Source organism: Panthera uncia, chromosome A2 (genome assembly GCF_023721935.1).
Source record: "Panthera uncia isolate 11264 chromosome A2, Puncia_PCG_1.0, whole genome shotgun sequence".
Taxonomy (NCBI): domain Eukaryota; kingdom Metazoa; phylum Chordata; class Mammalia; order Carnivora; family Felidae; genus Panthera; species Panthera uncia.
Window position 1 is genome coordinate 150,613,156 of NC_064816.1, and position 25,783 is coordinate 150,638,938.

Consider the following 25,783-nt stretch of genomic DNA (forward strand, 5'->3'; position numbering starts at 1 on the left):
GATGTGCAAGGGTATGTGTGGGCTAAATGTGTACAAAGGAAATTCCAGATTGAGTGTACGTAGTTTTAATAGTTTTTGTCAAATCTTAATTAAGTATATGGTGTTTACGGTTTGACTGTGGGTACAATGTGTGGGTACTTTTTACTTCATAGTGTCTCACATAGTGCGTTTATAAACATTGGAGAAACTTAACATAAGCAATCTCCTATCTCACAGCTACTAGCAACCACCAAAGGGAAGAAGACACAACCACTCAGATAGGCGTTCTGATAACTCCTGTCCTTGCCAGTGGACATGAGATCACTCTTTACCTCACTAGCCAACTTCATTATATCAGGCATGGAAGGTTATTAATTTTTATGGGATTTTATATGCAAAATTAATATTACGGGATACCTTATAAGGCCTTTGGGAGTGTGAGATATTGGGGACAGAACAGGTAAGAAAGATTGGAGTTGGGTAATTTAGTTTAGAAGAACCAAAGTCATCCTCATAGGGAAAGGTACAGCCGCTACATTTCCTTTCACAAAGTAAGAGGGCATTATATTGACAAAAAGCAATTTCTTTTTATTTTTTTTAACGTTTATTTTTGTTTTGAGAGAGAGAGAGGGAGAGAGAGACAGAGAGAGAGACAGACCTTGAGTGAGGAAGGGGTAGAGAGAGAGAGAAACACAGAATCCAAAGTAGGCTCCAGGCTCCGTGCTGTCAGTACAGAGCCTGACTCGGGACCCAAACTTGCAAACCATGAAATCATGACCTGAGCTGAAGTCGGACGCTTAACCAACCAAGCCACGCAGTCGCCCCAATAAAGAGCAATTTCTCATCAGTGTATAGGAAGCGAATCCTCTTGTCATTTAACCCTTGGGTGAAGGACCGTGGAGAATGTGGAGCTTGCATGGGGACACACTGATTGGGTAGAGAACGAGGCTACAAGGCAGAATGAAACAGTAAGTTTCAGATTCCCGAGCTGGGAGAGTTAGATCGAGGCCTGAGGGAAGAAGAACCGGGCTGTGCTTTTTGAGTGAAGCTAGCATGATTTACAAGACAGCATGGGAGAGGAGCTGTGGATGTGGGTGCAGAAAGTGGGTCTTGAACGGACAAGCCTGACATTTTGCCTCCCATTGTTTCCTCCTGACTTCGTGCACCTGTGTCTCAGGTAGTGCGTGACTCACCCAACACGTGAGGCTCTAAAGCGCTTAGCAGCTAGGAGGGTAGATCAGAAGGGGTTCATAAAGACAGGAGCCAGGAACACACATCTGCCATTTCGTGAAACACCGAGTGAGATGCGCTGCCACACTCACTGAAAGTGGGGTGAACGTATGTCTTAGGAACATCCTGCTTCTTACCCAGCACCCACTATCTTCTCTAAGGCAAATAATAACATAATGACATGTAATGTTTTGAAATGTGAAGTGTTTATTTGATTTTCACAATAAGAAAATGATGATAGGTAATAATTACATAGGTATTTATACATAGGTATTGTTAGTTTCACTTTTTACAGATAAGAAAACCAAGACTCAAGGGGCACCTGGGTGGCTCAGTCACTTAAGCGTCCGACTTCAGCTCAGGTCATGATCTCACGGTTTGTGGGTTTGAGCCCCACATCGGATTCTGTGCTGACAGCTCAGAGCCTGGAGCCAGCTTCGGATTCCGTGTCTCCCTCTCTTTCTGCCCCTCCCCTACTCACACTCTGTCTCTCTCTCCTTCAAAAATAAATTAGCATCAAAAAAAATTTCAAAGAAAACCAAGACTCAGGACTATTAGGGAAATTATTTTGACTATGACAGCAAGAAATGGTAGGGCAGGAAGTCAAGCTCCAGTATTCTCATGCCCTATTTTGCATGTTCTTTGTTCTGAGAAGGAGAACTTGGGGATAAGATGAAGGAAAATACTAATGAAATATTTAGCAGAGTAATCAACCAGAGAGTAAAATATTGTTGATCAATAAGTATTGATTATGCAGATTCTACCAGTAGATACTTAAGGAAATAAAGAGGAAGAAGCAGGCATAATTTTTATGCCCTGGGAGCTCACACTTTGAGGAAGAAAAGGAGAAGAAAAGAGTGTGTCTAAGGAAGTAGACACACCTTTGGGAAGAACACCTTCAGAAAACTTACGTGCTTGACCACAAATGAGCTGGGGCTAGAGAGGGTACATTGACATACTAGGGGTGTTTTGATGGGGTTGATAATTTCACAAGGGACCATCCATCCCCTAAGACTCCCTCCAAATGTGTTATTTGGTTTTTTGTTTTTACAGTCTCCAACTTAATATTTGTCCCATTTTTCACCGTCCTCAATTTATACCTGCCATTCCTCCTCCCACCCTATAAGATAGTGTCATATGATATTATTAAATACACTGATCAACTCAAAATTCCCAACGTGATTTTAAAACAGTAGTAGAGGGAACTGAATATCAAACTCATTTGGGGAACTTTTAAAACCTACCCAGAAAGGTTTAAGATGGTAGACGGATCATATGACTTTACCTGTTTTCCTTTCCAAACTTCCACTGATATTCTTATAAAGATGTACCAAATGAAATGAGTCTGTAACAAAATGGAAAAAGAAAAGCAGACATGACCGTTGTGCTGGGTATAGCAGAGCAGAGACTATCTCAGCTCATAATCAGCCTGAGGAAAGGGGTCTGTAGAGTTGGAGGCAATTCTGCACAGAGAGATCATTGGGCCCTGAGCTAAGAGTAGGGAGGATAGAGCAGCAGAGGGGTATAACCAGTGTTCAGCTATGGTTGGACTTAATAAATGGGCTGTGAAGAGCATTATCTTCCAGAAAGTGGATTTACTAATGTATGTTTTCCTTATAAAGAGACGGTTTCCAGCTATTTCTTTTTTATGTTTACAACTCATATGAAGGCTGTTATTCATATGAAAAATAGTTACAAAGGTCATATGGAGAGGGAATGGCTGTATATTCTGAAAAAAACCTCCCTAGAGATATTGATTACCTCTCTTTAATACTTCAAAAATGGTTGATTAAAAGAAACCTTGACTTGGATCCTTTTGTAAAATAAATAACTGCATTCCAATTTATATTATTTTTTATATCCATTTCTTTCTTTTTCTTTTTTTCATTTGGATTCCTGCGGTTACTGGCAAGATTCCTGGGATGAAGGCGCATGGTTTCTCATTTTGTCCCTCCCTTATCCCTCAGGAAAGAGGAATGAGGTCCCTGGAGTGCACCTGTGATATAGAGCATCTTATAGTGTTGTTTGCACTCAGTCTTGCTCCTGAATCAGCAAATACTCATTTAGAGCACCTGCCAGGGGCATCCCATGAGGCACTGTGGAATTCTTCCCAACATTTTCCCCATCATAGAGCACAGAGAAAATGATGGTGGCATCATTAGGTAACTGAAAGGGCTCTGGATTCCCAAAAGAGGCAACTCTCAACAGGAGAATGGCCCAGTCCTGGACTCTCTACCAGTGCCCCTTCCCCCCAACCTGTCAACAGAACCAGGGAGTCAGTATCTCTGACTGTCAGGCTGAGACGGATAACTCAGGGAGGGGTGAGATATTCTCACTCACTGGCCTCTAGCAGCTTAAAACTTAGGAGAGGAAGACAGATTGTCCTCAGAGTTATGAGTATAGATACAGATAGATTGCTTGGGAGCAAGAGAGGGAGGGAGGGTTAATTTTAAGTCCCAGAGGAGATGTTGTTTGAACTGAAGAAACACGATTCTTGTAAGTGTAGAAGATAGGGTTGGGGGAGGGTGTGGGTTTTGCTGTAGTCATGAAGAGAAGCATGCCTTTGGAGTATAGACTTAGAGTGAATTTCAGCTCTACTGTTTATCACTGCTGATAAGTTTTATACCTTTCTGACCTCTGTTTCATTGCTCATAAAATAGAGATGAATAATACCTGTATTTCAGGATTATAAAGATGACTAGTAATTTTTGGAAAATACCTGGAATACAGAAGCCCCAAAACCTTAGCTAGAGTGATTATTAAGAGTTAGACTATAGGGGCGCCTGGGGGGCTCAGTCAGTTAAGCATCCGACTTTGGTTCAGGTCAGGATCTCATGGTTTTGGGGTTCAGGCACTGTCAGTGCTTGGGATGCTCTCTCTTTCCCTCCCTCTCTGCCCCTCTCCTACTTACTCTCTCTCTCTCTCTCTCAAAATAAATACATAAACCTAAAAAAAAGATTTAGACTACAGATGATACCATTTCATCTTGTAAGTAACGGCAGCCATTACAAACTCATGAAGCCTCAAAACCGCTGGCCTTGCACATGGAGCAATTCATTCCTATAACTTAAGGGGATACAAGAAACTAGTTAGATCAATGAAACTCATTTTAGAAACTATTCCATCACACCATCCAATGTGACAATGGATTCGTTCCCTGCTTCTATGTGGGACCTTACAGGGAAATTTCTTTTTCCATTCTGCGTGATGTATTGATTGTAACTCATCAGCTGCACTGTCTGTTGAGTGACACATTTCTGCATTATAGTATGGCTCTACAGAGTTTCTCATGCTTTTGAAGCAGTGCTGTATCTGTGTCTATAGATGTACATTCTCACCCAAAATGTGAAAGACAGAGTGTGCCCTTTACCTGAGAGGCAGTGAGGTCATAAAGACAATCCTTAAGGTGGAAGTCAGGATCCCTAACTGTGCCGTGGACTTGTCCTGAGCCTTGGGAGGGTGTCATATAAACACATAGACCCCCAGTCCTTCTTTCACTGGTAAAATAGAAAATTAGCCTGGTCATTCTCATGTGTCAGTATTGTTGCAAATATAGAATGCAACATCCTGAGTAGGATGTTGCTGTCTTAGGTCAACAGATAGGATATTGCTGTGGTTCTCAAAACTTAGCTCAGCTAATGGCATGAAATGTCAAGCTTTCCCTTTCAAAGACAGCAAACATTATCTAATAAAATGCCATTGGAATTTTACACAAGTGGCCAAAAGATACGACTTAGTTAGTGTTCAAGAGAGAATAACAAGAGAATAGTAGTAGCGGGTCAGAAGAAGGAGGTGGTAAATGCAGTGGCATCTGGGGTAACCCTGGGAAGAACGTGGAGTGGGTGACCGGGGAGTTATGTTCCTTGCTACTGATGCCACAGCTCAAGCCAGAATGAAAATTGTCCTTCACAAGGGACAAAGTCCCACAATGGAGGCACCGAGGGAAATTTCTAGAAAGGACTGCCTGCAAGGCATAATCCTCATCTGAACATGCACATGGTGTTTAGCTCCATGTCAGGAAAAAACCTTAAACGTGGTCTGTGCGTTTCTGGTCTAAGGGAACCTGCTCAGAGACCCAGTGACAGTGCCAGTCATGGTGGTTCCTGCTTTAACAACTGCAAGTTCTTCCTTCCTTTAGTTCCTGTTTCTTTGTCAACATACTCTTAAGAATGTGGTATTTTATTTTTTATTTATTTTTATTATTATTTTTTAAATATATGAAATTTATTGTCAAATTGGTTTCCATACAACACCCAGTGCTCATCCCAAAAGATGCCCTCTTCAATACCCATCACCCAGCCTCCCCTCCCTCCCACCCCCCATCAACCCTCAGTTTTTTCTCATTTTTTAAGAGTCTCTTATGCTTTGGCTCTCTCCCAGTCTAACCTCTCTCTTTTTTTTTCCCTTCCCCTCCCCCATGGGTTCCTGTTAAGTTTCTCAGGATCCACATAAGAGTGAAACCATATGGTATCTGTCTTTCTCTGTATGGCTTATTTCACTTAGCATCACACTCTCCAGTTCCATCCACGTTGCTACAAAGGGCCATATTTCATTCTTTGTCATTGCCACATAGTACTCCATTGTGTATATAAACCACAATTTCTTTATCCATTCATCAGTTGATGGACATTTAGGCTCTTTCCATAATTTGGCTATTGTTGACAGTGCTGCTCTAAACATTGGGGTACAAGTGCCCCTATGCATCAGTACTCCTGTATCCCTTGGGTAAATTCTTAGCAGTGCTACTGCTGGGTCATAGGGTAGGTGGTATTTTATTTTTTATTAGGACATTTGCCATGTTGCTGGGCTCCATATCTGGACCGATGGCGTCAGTATCCATCCCGAGAGCAGTTCAGCTGTTCTCAGGGCACAGGTCTCCCTTTATCTTCCCCTGGTATGACAAGGTTGAATGAGTGAGGATGACTTTGCCTAGTCCTCCCTTATTAGTGAGAGGATATTTCAAAGCCTACTTTATGCTCGACCTCTGAAGATGAAGGATTTATAGTTTGAATTCTATGAATCTTTAAGACACAAATTCTGACTTAAAATACTGTCCATAATTAGTGCCCCAACAAGACCAGCTTCATGGTTGTCTCCAGCATGTAGTTTGTTTGGTAGGAAGCACTGAACTGGGGATCACAAGCTGCTGCCTCAGACTCCACAGAGGGAGGGTACCATCTGTGCGGGAAGTTCTCTGGTAGGAAGTTCTGGAAGTTAGATGTATTGAGGAGAAGGACACTCAGTTCCAAGACAGCTTACAGTGGCCATCAGTTGATAGGTATCAAGTCCTTTACAGTCTGGAAGGCAGTACCTTGAGTCGAATCTGATGGAGATCAAGAGTGGATTGGAAGAAGGGGACAGGAACAGGTTGAAGTGAGTTTTGAAGATCGAGGTTGTGGTAAGCTCAAGAATATTCTATTCATGAGGGACCCACCAAGAGCTGCCAGGATAGGTACAGTAGCCACAGAGAACTACATTCAGCTGTTTGGAAAATTTGGTTCTAGTCCTTGACCATGTGACTCTGAACAAGGCGCTTTGCTTACTGTGCCTTAGTTTATTTATGCATAAAACGAAGGGGCTTGAGTAGCTATTGGCTCCACTTCTAGTTTTTAACTTCATGGACACCATTTCTTAATAGAGTTTGCCTAATAAAATGTGTTTATTACAGTTTATAAGCCTATAATAAGGTCACTGTTTCTGAAACATACTTGCATATCAGAATTATCTGTGGAGTTGTTTTTTTGTTTTTTTTTTTTTTTAAATCAGGTATCTAGGCCTTAACCCCAGAGATTCCAAATGCTGAACATCTGCTTTAAACTGCTGGGCAAAATATTTTAATCCCTAGTGAGGATTTATAACAACTTTAGGCATAGGTAAATGTGTTCTTTCTGTATTTGTTTGAAATTGACCATTCTCCCTGGGAATTCAGAGATAGCCACCTGGTCAGGATGACCCATCAGTTATATTCAGTTGTAGAATTCAACAGCTCTCATCCAAACTGTGGTTTCTAAATATTGTTCCCACTGAAAAGAACAAAGCCTCTTCAGAGACATTTGATTTGAGATTGGGGGCAGGAAATGTGCAAAATGAGCCTAGGTCATCAGTCATAACAGAGACAAGGAAACTATTAAAGACTACCAGCAACCAACTTGAAGAGACTCCCACTGGGTAAAGATGAGGCAAAATGAGCATTAATGATAATAATATCAATGTGTTAGTATAGATGTGTTTCAATCCATGAGTTCATAAAAATATTGGACAAATATTCTCACTGGTCCTCTTTGGAGGTTGCTAGGGCAACAACTCCTTCTGAAAGCCAGGAAATAGAGTCAAATGTTGATACTACCTCTCCTATATGCACTGAACCTTTATGATCCAAGTAATAGATGAGGGGAAATTTCTCTCTACAGTAATATTTTATCCAGTACATAAAGAATGGTAGAATTATAGTATCGCTGTCACAACTAATCGAATAATGGATCTAAGAAATGCTCGCCAATGGCTATTAATATGACAAAAGGAGAATCTGCTAGATTTTATGTGTCTCCTGCTGTGAGCCATTCTTGCCAGAAAATCAAACCTGTATCTGGTCAAAACTCTAAATCTGATCATTAATTTACAGGAAATATAAGAGTAGAGAAACTTAGTTTACGGATGCAATCTATAAAATCCAGATTGTGGGGAAATCAACAGAACAAACCTGTTGATTAAAAAACGTTTAACAGACACAAACCAATTACAATATATAAATCTTGCTTGCATCCTGATGAAAGTAGGACAAATTATAAAATATCACACAAGGAAGGAAATTTCAGCATTGACTAGATATTTGCTGATTAAGGAATTATTTTTTAAATATTTTTGGTATAACAACAGTAAGTTATTTGGCTTTCATGAAATTTATTTGTAATGCTTAAATATTAAAGAAAAAAATTTTAAGTAATCTCTACACCCATCATGGGGCTCAAACTCACAACTCCGAGATCAAGAGTCTCACGTGCCACCAACTGAGCCAGCCAGGTGCCCCAATACTTAGATATTTTCAGATTAAAAGCCATCTAAGTAAGATTTGCTTCAAAATAATCCTAAGTTAGGGAGAGAAGTAACTGGAAATAAAAGACAAAATGAGATTGGCCATGATTTGATCATTTTTTTTAACATTTATTTATTTTTGAGACAGAGAGAGACAGAGCATGAGTGGGGGAGGGGCAGAGAGAGAGAGGGAGACACAGAATCCGAAGCAGGTTCCAGGCTCAGAGCTGTCAGCACAGAGCCTGATGCGGGGCTTAAACTCCATGAACTGGGAGATCATGACCTGAGCCGAAGTCAGACACTTAACCAACTGAGCCACCCAGGAGCCCCTGAATTGGTCATTTTTAATCCAGGTGATGGGTACATCCATAAGGGTTTGTGAGTTACTCATATTATTTATGTTAGATTTAGATTTGAGCTTTGCCATTAAAAAATTACCAGGTGTAAATTAAATAAAACTCAAATCTTAAATTCCCCCCTCTCCTTATTTTTGTAGATGGCAAGAAAGAAGTTGAAATATTTCACGAGTTTGGAGCTTATGCTCAGTGTTCTTCTGCTTGTGGTGTTTATCATCACTATTCCTCTGTTTGTGCTTTCAGCCATGGATTCTTCAGAATCTAAAGGTAACAAGGAACTCTGGTGTTCTCCCTCCGTGCGTTCGTTGCCCTTGTCAGAGCAGTAACCTCATAAATGGCAGGGAAGTGATGCTCTCCTATACACTGGTGTGAGTATGTGTGAGTGTGTGAGTTTGTGTGTGTGTAGGGGGAGGGGGATGTGATATGTGCCTCAGTGAGTCCCTGACTGAAACTGTGGCAGCCACTTAGGTATTCTCTGTAGGCCTAAGGTGATACTTTTATTTCCCAGTTAACGCAGTGCAGGATTCCACAGCTGACTCTTGAAATAAATTTACTGAATTGCATTGAATAATTCTAACTTTGTTAACAATATTAATTAACCCTTATTAACTAATTACCCCTTATGTGCAAGGCAATCGGGTAAGTATATAATCAATTAAAATATTTTAGGCCAAAGTTCTGTTCTTTAAAAAATAACAACTACCAGAGTTATTTAATTAAAAGTTTATTGAGCTGTCTTACTCTGAAAGAGGGGCTGGAGTGTGCTGAGTGGTTCATCTAGGAACAGCTTCTATGAACCAAGTGATGAAAGGTTAGTCTGTGGCTAGAAGACTTCTCTGCCCCTCCTACCTCCATCCCAGCCCTGATAATTTCTACTTTTGTGGGGAGTTAGAGCAAATGATCTCAAAGGTTGCTCAACTCTTAAGATCCTATGATCTCGAAGATGGAACCAAAATCCTTATGCAGAAACTGGCACAAATATGGAGTTCTCTTAATCTACCACTTTTGAATTGGAAAAGAAATGAAAGCTAATGGAAAGCCTCACTGTTTTGTCTTAATGTCCTTATTAACATTGTAGTGACCTACATAAATCTGACTTCCTTATTTTAGAATGCAATAAATGTGTCTTTTTTTATTTGACTGAGTTTTAAATCTGAATCAAGGCAGTTGGGCAGATCCTAACTGCCAGTTTTTAGACTGGTGGCCTCCCTTTACATTTTTTGTCATAAGAGGCTTTTATATTTACATAAGTATGTCACCACTCAGAAGTATTCTATGTTGAGGGAATGAACGCCCATTGACTGAACCACCAGAATTGAGGTTATGATGATTAGGGCAGTGACATTCAAGACAACCACACACACTGGACATGTCCTGTGTGCAAACCTATTGTGAACCAGCCGCTGGGGGTGAAAATAAAGGACCAGAGCAGTCTGCAGATGTTTCTGTTCAGGGGCAGATACTTAATACTTTAGATTTTTCAGGCCATACGGTCTCTGCCAAAACTACTTAATTTTGCCATGGTAGCACAAAAGCAGATAGAGATGATACATTAAAAAAATGGGTGTGGCTGTGTTCCAGCAATACTTTATTTAAAAATCAGGCTGTGACCTGATCTGGCCCACAAGCTATAGTCTCCTGACCCCCAGACTGCAGAAGGTGGATTTGGTTCTTAGTAAATACAGTCGGCTAGAACAAAATGAAGCTTTCTAAAGTGAAAGTGTACATTTCAAGGACATCAGCGTGAAGCCCAATCAGCGGAGTTCATACCATTGGAGGCGTTGAGAACTGTGACGATACCGAATGCCTGTGATATTAGTTCTGTCTGATGGGCATTTTATATTTGTTTGTGGGATATCCCAGATCCTGAGACAACGAGTACCACCCCGGGTTCTGCTGAGTGCCCAGTGGTCAATGAAGTGGAACGGATAAACTGCATCCCTGACCAGCCACCAACAAAGGTTTGAATTATGGATCTTGTTTGCACTTAAGAGTTTATGCCAGTGGGTAGTTTCTGCTGTTGTTTATTTTTGTTGTTTTGTCTGTTCGTTATCTGTGTGTCGCTCCCAGAGAATTGCTTACATTGTAGCTACTGGTGCCTCAGGCAAACGAATCCTGTATCCATGCTTGTATGGCCGTACAGCTTTGGGAGAAGAAGAGCTAGAAGATTCCTTTGTGTTGACAGATTAAGTTAAATATGAATTTCAGATAAACCATGAATGCATTTTTAGTATAAGGATGTCCCATGCAACATTTGGGACTTATTTATACTAAAAATCGATTTGTCTTTTTTCTGGGCAGCACTGCTTGGTCACTGGTTCTCTCTCTCTCTCTTACTGCCTCTGTTTCTCGCCTTTCCTCTGTCTCTCTTTCTCCTGTCATGATTCCGAAAGGTTATCTAGGATCTACAATAAAAAGTCATACACATGTGTAAAACATTATTTAAAATAAGAACCAAGTTTTAAGAGCCATGTTTGGGATGGATGAAAACAAATACCAGGGTAAGATAGTGCTGGCATCTCGGTATTTACCTTGGGGCAGTATTTCTTGATCATCTGCTGAAGTCCTGTTGAATATTATGATTATAAAATTCATTGTATGCACTGCGTCAGTCACTTTTCACATTGAGAATGAATGACAGCCAAATGCAGCCATCTGAGTGAAGTCCACTGATGTCAAATGGCACATTTGTATCGGGCACAGATAGGATGCCCGCTGCATGTGATGCCTGGGCATGTGGCACTCTCACGTGTGTCTGTCCAGCCATCCTGTTGTTTGTATACTGGGCTAATCTGTGATGCTCTTGAGAATGGCTGTTTTGGTTTATCTGAAGGTCCTAGTACCAAAAGACATTTTTCTTTTCTATTTTTTCTCTCTCACACTTCTGGAGGCTAGAAGTCCCAAGTCAAGATGCTGGCAAGGTTGGTTCCTTTTGAGGGCTCTCAGGAAGAAGCTGTCCGTGCCTCTCTCCTAGCCTCTGGTGGTGGTGGTCAATCCTTAGCATTCTTTGGCTTGTAGCTACATCACTCCAATTCTGTCTCTGTCTTCACATGGCTTCTCCCTGTGTGCGTGTCTGTGCTCAAATTTCCCATTTCAAAAATACTTGGCATATTGGATTAAGAGCTTAATCTACTCCAATATGATCTCACCTTAACTAATTACATCCGCAACAATCCTATTTCCAAATAAGGTCACAAGATGAAGTAGTAAGGATCAGGACTCCAACGTGTCTTTTTTGGCAACATAATTCAGCCTATAACATGGCAAAGTCACGTACATGGGAACTATGGAAAGTGGGAATTGTTACAACTTGAGCCTTTGGTGTTGACTGACTGACTGGGCGTAGATGCTGAGTCAGTGAGAAGCAACACAGCATAGAAACCGACGAGATCAGCCATGAGATGTGATGGACTGGGGTTGAGGGGAGGGGGAAGTTAAGGCAGAGAAGGGAACCAGAGCCAGATAAGTAGCTTGGCCTAGAGAAGATGTCTAAGATTGGAGCGGAGTGATGGGGTAAAACTAGTCAGGAAGTCCAGATGCTGTGTTGAAGGCAAGAGAGAGATCCAATCTGGTAGATAGCTCAGGATCAGGACATCCCCTGGACAGGACAATGTAATGTTCTGACCAGCTGTCACAGCACTGAAGGGCAGCAGCCTGGACAGCAAGCCTGCTAAGGTAGGAAATAATTCCTGTTAGGCCAACCTCCCTTAACAAGACTATCATAGTGTTCAGTCCCCTTCATCTGGCATCTTGCCCTGGCTGAAATGACCTTGACCTTCTCTTGGATTAGAGAAGAGAGTTGCCTGCTGGGAGTAGGAAGAAATGAAGCTGAACAGAAAAGGCTGATTTAAATTTTAGAAGACCTTGGAACTCAGATAGAGGAAGTTGAGTTTTGACGTGATACACAGCAGCGGGGAGCCACGAACCACTTCAGGCTGAATGGAATCATGTCATGAGAAACAAAGAAAAAAATGTAAAATGCAGGAATAAAGGAAAAAGAAGATATCAGGGATAAAGAAGAACCAGAGCACTCTGGTAGAGGGCCACGTGTCATAAAGTTCAGCATTTGGGTGATAGGTTCAATTAAACTAAATATTTTTCTTTTCATACATTCGTTTTGAAGAGAGAAGCTGCATAAATAAATAACTGGAATATAAAACAACAGATCATAAGATACAAAAGAAATATGATGAGGACCACGGAATAGAAGAGATTATTGTAAAGGAGAAGGTGACACTATGGAATTAAAGATGAGTAAGATTTTGACACATGTGGGAGGAAGGCAAAGTGAATTCGAGATAGAAGAGGCATGTAAACAAAGTAACGGAAGAGGAAATTGTGGGGCACACACGTGGCGTATCAAATGGTCCAGTATGGCCGAGATACGGGGTGGGTGCCAGGGAGAAGATAATGCCTGAGACTGGAAGGTAGAGTAGAGCTTGATGAGAGAGGACCATGAATGTGCTGCTTTGTTCATAGGAATGGGAAGTTGTGAGCTAGATAGGCTGCACCTAAGCAGGATGTTTGGCACACTAGGTTCACAGAAAGTTGACCCACACCCATTCACTCGACCCCGTTACACTGTGCTAGGAGCCTCATTGCTCGGAAGCCCACTAGAAGACGAAGGCCTCCTAAGTCCGTTCCCTCTCCTACAACACCCCAGCTTGTCATTGGTTCTTGAACTTTGGATGTCATTACTGCCTCAGGAATGTTTCTTTGGTGTTTTATTAAAAAAACTTTTAACAAATTCTGGGGTATCAAGATCATAGCTCAATAAAATGGACTTTGCTTTTTTCTATATATTGTGCTCAACCAAATTAATCCATGACCTTGGCATTCATTCCTTGGCCCACTCCTCTTTAGCTCAGCTGGAGAAAAATGCTCTGGGAGTATTTTCAATGGTCTGTTTTTTCATAGGAGGTATATCTTTGGTATTTTGTTGGATGTTTTAAGTATCCTCGTGACGATATGCTGCTCTGCACTGTTGTTGACAGGCCGAGTCTATGGATAATGATGTATTTGTATAGTGTACAAATTAAAGGGAAGTATATGGCTGTATGGAGGAAAGAAATTATGAAATTATGAATATGACACCAGACTAGCAGAAGTTTCCAGTGTTGAGGCCATTGCTGTACCATTTTATCGCTCCTATCTCTTTCTCTCCCCCAGGGTTACTTATAAAGAACTAATAGTAGATTTCCCTTCAGATGATTCTTTGTTGTAGACCCCCTTGTTTCTCACTCCCAATAACGAGAGGGAATCCTATGCATCTATTTGTGAAACCACATGGAGTACTCTTGGGAGACATTTTGGGAGAGAATGAGCTCCAGGGGACCCATCCGTGAGTCTCAGAGGAAAAAAAATACTACCTAGTCAGTATTATGTCTGGAAATCATGATAACTTAGCTTTATTCTTTTTTTTTAAATTCTTTTATGTTTATTTTTGAGAGAGAGAGAGAGAGACAGAGACAGAGCATGAGCAGGGGATGGGGAAAGAGAGAGAGAGGGAGACACAGAATCTGAAGCAGGCCAGACTCTGAGCTGTCAGCACAGAGCCCAAGGTAGGGCTCGAACCCATGAACCATGAGATCATGACCTGAGCCAAAGTTGGGAGCTTAACTGACTGAGCCACCCAGGTGCCCCTTGGCTTTCTTCTTTTCCATCTTACAAAGTATCTTTTTTTTCTTGGCCTATTGTGTTGTTGAGACCTTCAATATACTTTTAATTCTAGAAGTCACCTAATATTTTTTTTTAAAGGGAATGTTTTTGACATTTTCCCATTTAGTAACATGCTTATTGTAGTTTTTTGATAGATACCCATTATCCAACTGAGGAAGTTACTTTTTACTCCAGTTTGCTAAGAATTTTATCATGAAGAGCTGGTGAATGTAAATGACTATAAGGTGTACTTTCTTTAATAAGTTATTGTGGTGAATTACAAAAGTGGATTTTCTAATATCAAAAGATCTGTGTATTTCTAGAAGGAACACTACTTGGTCATTACTTAATATATTGCTAAGTTCTGTTTTTAATGCTGTGTGTCCTTTTTCTTTTAGGCTTTTGCATTTGTGTTTATGGATACAGCTGGGCCCTAGTTTTCCTTTTTCTTTCATGTCTCATTTAGGTGTAAAATATCTCCTTCTTTGTTTCTTTTCTTGCTTTTTTTTAAAGACTACTTTTTTATGTTTATTTATTTTTGGGGAGGGGAGGGGCGGGGGGGGGGCAGAGGACCTGAAGTGCAAGCTCTGTGCTGACGGCAGAGAGCCCGATGTGGGGCTCAAACTCACAAACTGTGAGATCATGACCTGAGCCAAAGTCAGATGCTCAACTGACGGAGCCACCTGGGCGCTCCATTCGTTCACTCTTTTAATTGTTAAGAAACATCGAGGTTGGGGGAGACCTCAGTGAGGACTTGGGTAGAGCAGAGCTTGATCAGGTCTTCAACAGTCCTCAGCATCTGGTTTCTCACCATCTCTGAGTCAACCTCAGTTCTCTTTGTGTTGGTGCAGGAGCCTGTATATATCCATCATGTAAAAAGTAAACTAAGTGGAAACATCTTTCCTTTTTTTGTGTACTTTGTCCATTAATTACTGAGGAGCCTCTTTAAAAATATTCCATTTTGTACTATCTTCTTCAGTTTTGCCTCGTTAGAGTCTTTAAAACCTTTCTGTACATATGTTCTGTAAATATGTGAAAAAAACTTCAGCGCATATCAAGTTTGTGATGTCATATCTCCCTGGAGCCTTTTGTCATTATTTAGTGACTCTGTCTCCCTAATGGTGCAATTTTACTTGAGGCCTATTTGTCAGGTGTTGCTAAAGTGACACTAGCTTTTGGGTAGCATCCTACTCACATAACCTATTTCTGCCTCTTTTATGTACTTTTGTGAGCTTAAATTTTAGGTGTGGCATTTCAGCTGAATTGATTTCTAAGCAGTCATCGCTGAATTTATTTCTGTAAATTTAATCTGTTTTTGTCTTTTAAGTTAAGTTTTTAAAGCACATGATATTTGACCTAACCCATTTTTTCCTAAGGTCTCATTTTGTGTTTTGCATTGGTTCTGTTTCTCTATGTCCTGCTCCCTACCCGCTCCCTACCCCACCCCCCACCTGCATGTTTTCTTTCCTTAGTTTTTGCATCGAGGATTTTTTCCCCTGAGCTTTTAATTCTGTATTGGAAGTTACACGTGTTTTATTATTTTGTCAGTGCCTCTTAAACTTAAATCCTCACATCCAACTTAAAGGACGTTCGTGTCTTTGATCTAATTCTTCTTTTTAGGGTTTTTCAATCCTATTCACATCATCAGTTTTCATAGCTTCTCTTTACAACTATTTTCCTAGGTTTCACATCCTTTCTACTTTCTTATTTATGTGCATCAGGCTTCTCTTTCTGCTTCTCGTGACTGCTTGGTTCCACTGCAGGAACTGCTGTTTTCAAGTTGGCCAACAGAGACTGTTCACTTTTCTGGCTACTGCAGCCAATTCTTTGATCTTTACCCTTTCCAGTTCAATGAAGACATTAAGTGCTGGGAAGCATGCAAAAACCATTTTGTTTAACGCCCTTTTCAGCACCTTTCTCTTTTCCTGATGCACCGAGGCTTCATCTGAGTTGACTTGGAAAGGAAAAAACAAAAAAAACTATTGATGGAAGTTGGGTTTGCAGTGACCCCGATCCCATAGCATACTGTCTGCAGATAGACAGTTTTCCCTTCCTTAAATTGGTATCCACATAAAAATAAGCATGGGGGCTCCTGGGTGGCTCAGTTGGTTAAGCATCCAACTTCTGCTAAGGTTATGATCTCGTGGTTCATGGGTTCAAGCCCTGAGTTGGGCTCTCTGTGGTCAGCGCAGAGCTCACTTCGGACCCTCCGTCTCCCTCTCTCTGCCCCTCCCCCACACTCTGTCTTTCTCTCAAAAGTAAATAAATACACTTAAAAAATTAGCATGTGATTAGATCTAATTGTTCATATATCTAAGCAAGTGCTTTTTGTCTTATCATTTACAAAGCATGGCCATGTTCTCCTGGCAACGTGCTTAACAGAAACTCAACCGGGAGTATAGGAAAAAGGCAACGGATACCAGAGAACTAAGTTTTGATCCTTGCCTTCTCAATAGCTAACTAAGTAACCTTTGGCAGGTCAGTTCACCTCTGTGAACCTCTGTCTGTCTGAGGTTCTTCATCTGTAAAATCTGTGTAGTGGGATGTATTAGTTATTTATTGCTTTGTGACATTATCCCCAAATTTAATGGCTTAACACAAAAACAATCTTTTCTCACATTTTTTTTATGGTCACAAATCTGGCTTTGATGTAGCTGGGTGCTTTTGGCTCAAAGTCTTTTAGAAGACTGCAATCAAGGTGTCTGCTGGGGCTGTGGTGTAATACTTTTCAGGTTCATTCATGTGATTGTTGGCAGGATTGAGATCCTCCAGTGTTGCTGGATGAGAACCTCAGTTCCTAGCAGGCCATTGGCCAGAGACCTCCCTTAGTTCCTTCCCATATGGTTCCATCCACAATACGTCTCGCCTCCCCAGAGTGAGGGCTCCAGTAGAGCAAGGGAAAGAGAGCAAGCAAGACAGGAGACATCATCTTTCTGTAATCTAATATTAGAAGCAATATCCCATTATTTTTGTGTTATTCTATTAGTTACAAGTCACTAGGTCTAGTTCACACTCAAGAGGAAGAGGTTTCTTTGTACTTGTTTATAGTTAACTTGGTTGCTTCTCTCAAATAAATTAGTTGAAGTGAGAAAGGGATTGCATTCATTTTAGTCTCCACTGGATTCTGTCTTTAATTGTGGTATAAGGCAGGCACTTTTCTTAACTAAAAATTAGACTGTATTTGGGTTTCAAGGAACAATTACTTTCTACCTTTGGGGACGTTGAGAGATTATCTATCTATCTATCTATCTATCTATTATCTATCTTTCCATCCATATACATCACACACACACACACACACAATAGATGTGTTTAAAAGTCAAAGAAAACTGATTTGATTTCAAAGCTTCTGAATAAAGCAAGGTCCTTTTTCTGAAAAAACAAAACCAGTATAAATGAAGCTTCATTTGTAATTTTGGGTTACTGGTGATATACCTATATTGTAGTTTAGGATATTTAAATAAATTTATCAGTTTTGTTGTGATGGCAGATATGGGACTGCATTGCATTCCCTATATCATTATATAATAACACTAGCAGGATAGGACATTGGCCATAAAAATTAGTCTTTGAGTACAAGGTGTGCATTGACTGAGATATGGCACAATGTCTCTAAATATCATTGTAAAGCGAGGTTAATGATACCACAAGCTGAAATTTTATTTGTAAGTGATAATGTTCTATAAATTACTTGACAAATCTCTTATTTTAGGCCACATGTGATCAGCGTGGGTGCTGCTGGAGACCGCAGGGGACCATAAGTGTGCCCTGGTGCTACTATTCTAAAAGCCATGGTTATCAAATGGAGGGTGACCTTGTAAAAACAAATGCAGGTAAGCCAGACAATGAGGCAGGAGCTCCAGATCCTCTGGACATTGGCTCTGTTTGCAGCAAAGGAAAGCCTTAGTGGCATGCAGAGTATCACCCTGCACAGCCACGCGACTGCAGGTGACAGAAAGTGGGCACTGCTCTAAGGCAAGGGTGACAATCCCTTTCGGCATCAAGAAAAAAAAATCCAATCTTGGGAGTTAGAAGGCGTGTTCTATTCCTGGCTCTACCTTTATGTCCCTTGGTAACCTTGTACAAACATTGTGAGCTCTTTGGCCCCCAAGTTTCTAACTTTTAAAGTTTGTTTGTTTCTTTGTTTGTTTGTTTAGAGACAGAGACAGCACGAGTGGGAAGGGGCAGAGAGAGGGAGAGAGAATTCCAAGCAGGCTCCGCACTGCCAGTACAGAGACAGACATAGGGCTTGAAACCATGAACTGCGAGATCGTGACCTGAGCCAAAAATCAAGAGTCGGACGCTTAATGGACTAAGCCACCCAGGCGCCCCCAAGTTTCTAACTTTTAAAGAGAGGGGTTTGAACTTAGTAACCTCTGAGACTGCTTACAACTCTAATATAACGTGATTTTGCTGATATGGAAACAATTACAATTTCATACACATTTTATGTCAATGTCAGTATTTATGAACTAAACACCTTCTCTTCTTTCTCCCACCCTAAAATGTAGGGATACTAATGAACATTCTGGAGGTTAACAGAGGGTGACTACTTTGGGGAGGCTGTTAGCATAAAGGAAGGGGCACGTTGCCCCTCCAAGGCTCTTGGCCTGATGGCCTTTACTAATAAGGTCTCAATTATCACCTGCCTTATCACAGAACATGGGACATGGCATCAGTGTATATGATCACCTGTAATGTAACATGAGAATAACTGAGAATGAACAGAGTATATATATATAAATCGAAGGCCAAGTGTGCAAAGGGTATATGATTAACACAGAATGGCTGATGGACTGATTGAAAGAGAATTAGGCCTTTGCATGGGAGATTTTAAGCAGATTTTGTAAGAGAGGCATGAGTTTTAGAGGGAAGTGACAGTACCCAGATTCACAATCTGGCCCAAGGTAATATGTGCATATGACAGGTGTATATCTATCTCTTCCCTTTTAAGAAAAAAAGGCCGACAGTCCATTTGACATAAAGCTTAATTTGTATTAGCTATTGTTTGCTAGTTTACACAGACAGCTATGTAAACCTTTTCCCCTCTACATACTAGGATTCACAGCCCAGTTGGACAGGTTGCCTTCTCCATCCCTGTTTGGAAATGATGTCAACAGTGTCCTTCTCACAGCAGAATACCAGACAGCCAACCGTTTCCACTTTAAGGTTGTGATTTCTTTATTCTTTAAACATCTTTTTGAAATGTTCTTGTTCTCTACCTGATAACCACAGTTACTACAAAATAGACAATGCTGCTAATGGAGGTTTTTTTCTCTACTGACATTATTCTTACCTAGTACCTATATGTTGAAGGCATCTGTTGCCTTCCTTCAGTGTGACTGCCTCCTGAATATATTTTATAGAGTCAACTGGTAAAACTTGGCTTTCATATATGTGTCCTTGAGACCATGTGAAATGTATTCAGGAGGGAAAAAGGAAAGAATTATCACAGCTGTGCAAACTCTAGAGATAGTCCTTCTCTGTAGACTTACAATGTGTATTTCTACCAAAAGACTAACTTCTGCCCAAGTGTTAACCATTTGACTTGGTAATATAATGGGTACATCTACCTCAGACATAATGCCATTTGGATCAGTTCCTGAGTTCAGTACTGTGAGCATAGACATTGGGGAGCACTGCTGTTGGTAGGGAGGCTTCTATCTTGGAAATACTGAGAAGTTTCCATTTTGACTTTCTTTTCCTTCATGTCTCTGGCCAGTTGACCGACCAGAGCAAGGACAGGTACGAAGTGCCCCATGAACATGTGCAACCCTTCAAAGGAAATGCTGCTTCTCCTTTGACCTATGAGGTTGTTGTCTCCAAACAGCCATTTAGCATCAACGTGATCAGAAGAAGCAATAATCGTGTCCTGTAAGTTTTGAAAACCTTCTGGGGATCAGAGTAGGAAGGACGGGGGGAGGGAGGTTTGCAAGCCTAAGGAAGAAGGGTACATGCATTTCACATTCCTGAAGGTTGTAAGCCCACTGTTGGTGAACAGACTGTCTCCAAATGTATACTTTTGTCCGCCTTCCTCTCTCCTCCCCCTCCTCCACCTCTTCCTCCTCCTCCTCCCTTCTTTTCTTGTTGTTGTGGTTATTACTAAGCACTTATTATAGGCCTGGCACTGGGCTGTGTCCTTTTTTCCATTTTTCCTGCTGTGTGCTCAGTTTTTCCTCTTTATTTCCCCCTTTCCTCCATCCATCTGACCATGTGTCCACCAGTAACTATTTACGGAACATCTATTATAATGTAAGAATAGTATTTTGGTCACGCAGTAGGGTGTCTATGGGAAAAAGAAGTCCTGATCTCTTGGCATCTATGGGAAAAAATCACAGAAGGGCAAATGGGGCCAGTTAAATAGGGGATATTGAGTCATCAAAACATAGAGGACACTTTACTAAGAGGTCGTGTCCTTTCCACTCCACTTGCCCACCTGTCCCTGCATTTTGCATCGACGTCTAGGTTGGACTCAAGCATCGGACCCCTCCTGTTTGCCGATCAGTTCCTGCAGTTCTCCATCCGACTGCCCAGTCCTAACGTGTATGGTCTGGGAGAACAGGTGCACCGACAGTACCGGCATGACATGAATTGGAAGACCTGGTCCATGTTTGCCAGGGACACAATCCCCAATGGGGTAAGCTCTCAGGATGGCCCCCTCTGCACTGAAGGTCATAGACTCATCCTTGACAGTCACTGCTAGCAGTGTAGGATGATAGTTGAGTGAGACTCTGGGGTGAGGCTGTTGAGGTTTGCATTTTGACACTGCCTGCCACTCACCAGTTTTGTGGTTCCAGGCAAGTTACCTGTACGGGTCCTCAGTTTCTCATCTATAAAATGGGGGGAATATACTCCCCTCATAGGGTTGTGATAGGAATTAAAGGAATTTATAGATACAGAGTCTCTAGAACAGTCTGGATAAAGGAGATCATTGAAATGATTGATTAAGTGATTCTTGCTATATAGCATCTCTATTTACCGAAAGAACTCTAAAAACATACGTCGAATTTATTCCATTTAACAGGTGAGAAACTGAGGCTCAGAAATAGCCCAATGTTTAAAAAAAAAGTTTGAAGTAACAAAAATAGGATCTCATCCCTGGCCCGTCTAATGGAAAGCCCATGCCCTTGTTCTACCACATGCCTATCAGAAGGACAGAAAAGGTGATGAGTCAAAGCAGCTCATCCATCTGTGAATGACTGGTGATGGTTATCTGATGAAGACCCTCAGATCCTTGCTACTCAAATGGGCATCACCATGTGAGAAATGTGGGCTCTAAGCTCCCTCTTCCATCTATTGAATTAGAATCTGCATTTAGGCGTTACTGGGTGGCTCAGTTGGTTGAGCATCTGACTCTTGATTTAGGCTCAGGTCATGACCCCAGAGTCATGAGATCGAGCCCTGTGTTGGTCTCTGTGCTGAGTGTGGGGCCTGCTTTGGATTCTCTTTCTTCCTCTCTTCCTCTTCCCCCACCTCCCGCCCCCTGCATGTGCACTCTCTCTACCTCTCTCTAAAAAACAAAAAACAAGAAACAAAAAACTGCATTTAACTAACATTCATATATAATTTCTTTCAATTTTTTTTAATGTTTATTTTTGAGAGAGAGAGAAAGAGCACAAGCTGGGGAGGGGCAGAGAGAGAGAGAAAGAGAGAGACCTAGAATCCAAAGCAGGCTCCAGGCTCTGAGCGTCAGCACAGAGCCCAATGCAGGGCTCAAACTCACAAACCACGAGATCATGACCTGAACCAAAGTTGGACACTTAACTGACTGAGCCACCCAGGTGCCCCCGATGTAATTTCTATGCACACCAAGTTTTGAGAACTGCTTTTCTAGAGCAGTGATTTCAAGCATGACTACACATTGGAATCACCTGGAGACATTTAACAAACTCTCCACCCACAGTAACTCTATTTTAACTGGGCTAGGATGCAGCCCAGGTTGAGAACTACTGTTCTAAAGTCTTAGAAAATCAGCTTAAGTTCTCAAGTCTACTGTTCTGAAGACTGGAAGACCAGCTATCTTGAGTAGAGCTCGATATAGTTGTACGTTAGAAAGATGTTTGATTCATATTAAGGCTTGATGGAGCTTTTGCAGATGTGGTTAGGTTAAGCTTCTTTGAGAGAAGAGACCTTTTGAACTACAGCTTCCAAATTCTTGTTCTCCCACATTTTAACAGATATCACAGGCTTTCACATTTCTACTAGGTAAATGGTCATAGCTGGCTCATTCAATAAAAGAACTATAATTCACTTGGCTGACATCAACTAAATGTAGACTTGATATTTTATTTTATTATTATTATTATTTTAATCTTTATTTATTTGTGTGTGAGAGAGAAACAGAGCATGAGTGGGGAGGGGCAGAGAGAGTGGGAGACACAGAATTGGAAACAGGATCCAGGCTCTGAGATGTCAGCACAGAGCCTAATGTGGGACTCGAACTCGCGACTGTGAAATCATGACCTGAGTGGAAGTTGAATGCTCAACCCACTGAGCCACCCAAGCACCCCTAAACTTGATATTTTAAAGATTTATTTGTTGGGGTGCCTGGGTGGTTGTGAGTTCGAGCCCCGCGTCAGGCTCTGTGCTGACAGCTCAGAGCCTGGAGCCTACTACTTCAGATTCTGTGTCTCCCCCTGTCTCTACCCGTCCTCTGCTCATGCTCTGTGTCTCTCTGTCTCTCAATAATAAATAAACGTTAAAAAAACAAAAATTAAAAAAAAAGATTTGTCTCTTCTTTGACCTTGAGGTCCCTGTCAATTACTCACATGATTAACACTGATTTCTTAGGTCATTTCCAGCCATTTGCGGTTTAGATTGTTAGATGGTAAATTTTTTATTTTTCATTTTCTTTCTGCAGGATGGAACTAACTTGTATGGTACACAGACATTCTTCCTGTGTCTTGAAGATGCTAGCGGATTGTCCTTTGGAGTGTTTCTGATGAATAGCAATGCCATGGGTAAAAAACTAAGGAAATATTCATGAAAGAATGCATAAGAGCAATTTTCAGGCCTGTGATAAGAGCAGTGGAGCCCTTTAGGAATGGCTGAACCACAGCTCAGGGGCTATGTTCTCTGATCGTCTCTTCCCTACTTCATTACCGGTTGTTGTATGGTAGCCACGAATAAGGCTTTCTCTCCTAGCTTATGATTTTCCTGAATCTGGTTGCCTCTTTTGGAATATTTTTCTATTATAGAGTTAGAACAACTAAGCCTATTATTCTATAATCTACTCAGAGGCAGTTTCTACCAATTTGTTCTTTTCCTTCTTTAGACTCATCCAGTATAGTGGTTGATATAAACTCTGGTAGGAAACAGCCAATTGCCCTGGGCCTACGATGACAGTAGCAGGGCCTAACCAGGGAGCTACAACTGGGCAGTGAATATTTCATTTAGATAATCCAAAGATAGCAAGGTGAAGTGGAGTGGCAAGGTCATCCACAGTAAGATCAGTTTGTTTAAGAAAAAACATTGTAACATCATAGGACTCCAAGAAGTCTGCTAGCTTCCCCATCTTTAAAGGTTTAGACTGGATCATTGGTTCCCAACTTTTTTTTCTGCTTGTACCAGTAACAGTGGATCTCAGGGGTCATGAATCAATCACTACATGGGAAGAGGAGATGTGTTAGAATTTTCCAGGGTTGATGGTATTGATCCCTACCCTCTTCTCAACTGAAGAAACTGAGATCTAGAGATCAACTGAGATCTAGACTCAACTGAGTCTAGAAATGGAAAGTAAACATTGCTGTAGCATCCAAGGGCATGCATGAACCCTTTCCTGTTAATTTTCACACTATTTTACAAAAGCATCAGGTTGCAAAGAATTGCAAATTAAAAAGTAAAGCTCTGATCCTTTACTACCGATTGTTTGAGACCCACTCTAGGTGACTTAACATGATTCTAAGATACCTAATAGTCTAAGAATAGACTGAGTTAGTGCAGGGATTGTACAATTATTTCAGGGTGTTGAAAGGAACCAGAAAACAGGTTGAGTGAGGCTTAAAGGGAAAGGTCCCAGGATCCTAGATATTCCATGTGAGTTATTCTTGTGACCGAAGAGTACATTTCAATAGATCTTGAATGTTTTTATTCTTTTATTCCTAAATGCAAACCAAGGCTATGGGGAGACTTTGCCTCTGAGAACAGTGACTGGGGCTTAGAGGGATTTTGAATTTATAATCTCTGACTTTTTTTTTAACTTGGCTTTTGCTTGATGTGAGATTAACTGAGGCTAGTACCTCAGTGTATCTAATTGGGTTCCATAGCTGCAGTGATGATGGGGCATGGGGTGGGAGCAATGTGTTTTGTAGCTGTGAATGTCAGAGAAGAAAAACTTGTCCTCTTGCCCTCATCAGTGTGGTATTTGGGGGCCTGTGAATCAAACTGACAAGAGATGGGCTAGCAAGAGAAAAGACAGTTTATTTACATGTGCAACATGGGAATACAGAAGAATGCTCAGCCAAGAGTAACTCAGAGGGGTGTTTAGAACTTGGGGCTTATATTCTACCCTGATACATAAATGGGAGGGGAAGAAAGGACACTTATGAAAAACCAAAAGACTTTTTGGAAAGATAATGAGCCCTTAGTGGGAAGATAGAATATTCTTGTGACGATGTCTGCTTGGGTGTGGTGCCGAAGTTTTGTCTCTCCAGGGGTGGGAATTTATGACAAGCGAGTTATTCTGGAAGCCCTGCTTTTTGGTTGATAAGGGATTTCGGAAACTCAAATGTTTTCAGCTTGAAATAACTTCTGTGCTACAGTGGCTTATCTGGACCCTTTCAAGAAATTGATTGCTTTTTCATGAAAGCCTGAATCCTGACATAGGGAGTGAAGACACTCTAATCACCAATTATTGAGATCTGTTCTCAGAACAAATGCGTTGCCTTTCCCGTGCTGTGAGGGCAGACTCGATCAGCAGAAGTGTGCCTCTTTGTATACAAAATTTGAGGCACTGGATTCACTTTATTAATATTCAGATGATTGAGGATCCTGCAGTCTAAAACTTTGTAATTAAAACTAGAGTAAATTCTAATATTTATTTTTTTCGCTTTTAATCTTGCAAGAGGTTGCCCTCCAGCCCGCCCCAGCTGTCACTTACCGCACCATCGGAGGCATCCTCGACTTCTATGTGTTTTTGGGAAACACTCCAGAGCAAGTTGTTCAAGAATATCTAGAGGTAAACTTATGATATCATGATTATGACTGAGGAAATAAATCCTAAATAGTACAAAGAAAAGTGAATTTAATAGGCAAGCACGAGTCACAAAAAATCTGCTATTATAAGTTGCTGCTGTAAATCTGCAACTATAAATTGACCCTACCTTCAATGATTTATAAAAGGGGCTAGGAAAATAGACTAATATTCTAACATTAGGAAATGGTATCTTGGGAAATGGAATATGTCTTATGCCACCCAATCAATGCTTACAAAGTTTTGTTTAAAATAGAGCATCTGCGGGGTGCCTGGGTGGCTCAGTCAGTTAAGCACCTGACTCTTGATCTTGGCTCAGGTCATGATCTCATGGTGG

At 41.1% G+C, this 25,783-nt stretch overlaps 1 protein-coding gene across 2 annotated transcripts in view; it reads left to right on the forward strand.

The window, feature by feature from the left end:
* Positions 1–25,783, forward strand: part of MGAM (maltase-glucoamylase) — a 96,923-nt gene that overhangs the window by 12,217 nt on the left and 58,923 nt on the right. For both annotated transcript variants that reach the window (XM_049641983.1, XM_049641984.1), the window contains exons 2-9: positions 8,738–8,864; positions 10,461–10,558; positions 17,968–18,088; positions 19,315–19,424; positions 19,978–20,129; positions 20,721–20,892; positions 23,116–23,215; positions 25,319–25,431. In XM_049641983.1, the coding sequence (XP_049497940.1) occupies positions 8,738–8,864; positions 10,461–10,558; positions 17,968–18,088; positions 19,315–19,424; positions 19,978–20,129; positions 20,721–20,892; positions 23,116–23,215; positions 25,319–25,431 (993 nt within the window). The remainder of the gene's footprint in view (positions 1–8,737; positions 8,865–10,460; positions 10,559–17,967; positions 18,089–19,314; positions 19,425–19,977; positions 20,130–20,720; positions 20,893–23,115; positions 23,216–25,318; positions 25,432–25,783) is intronic.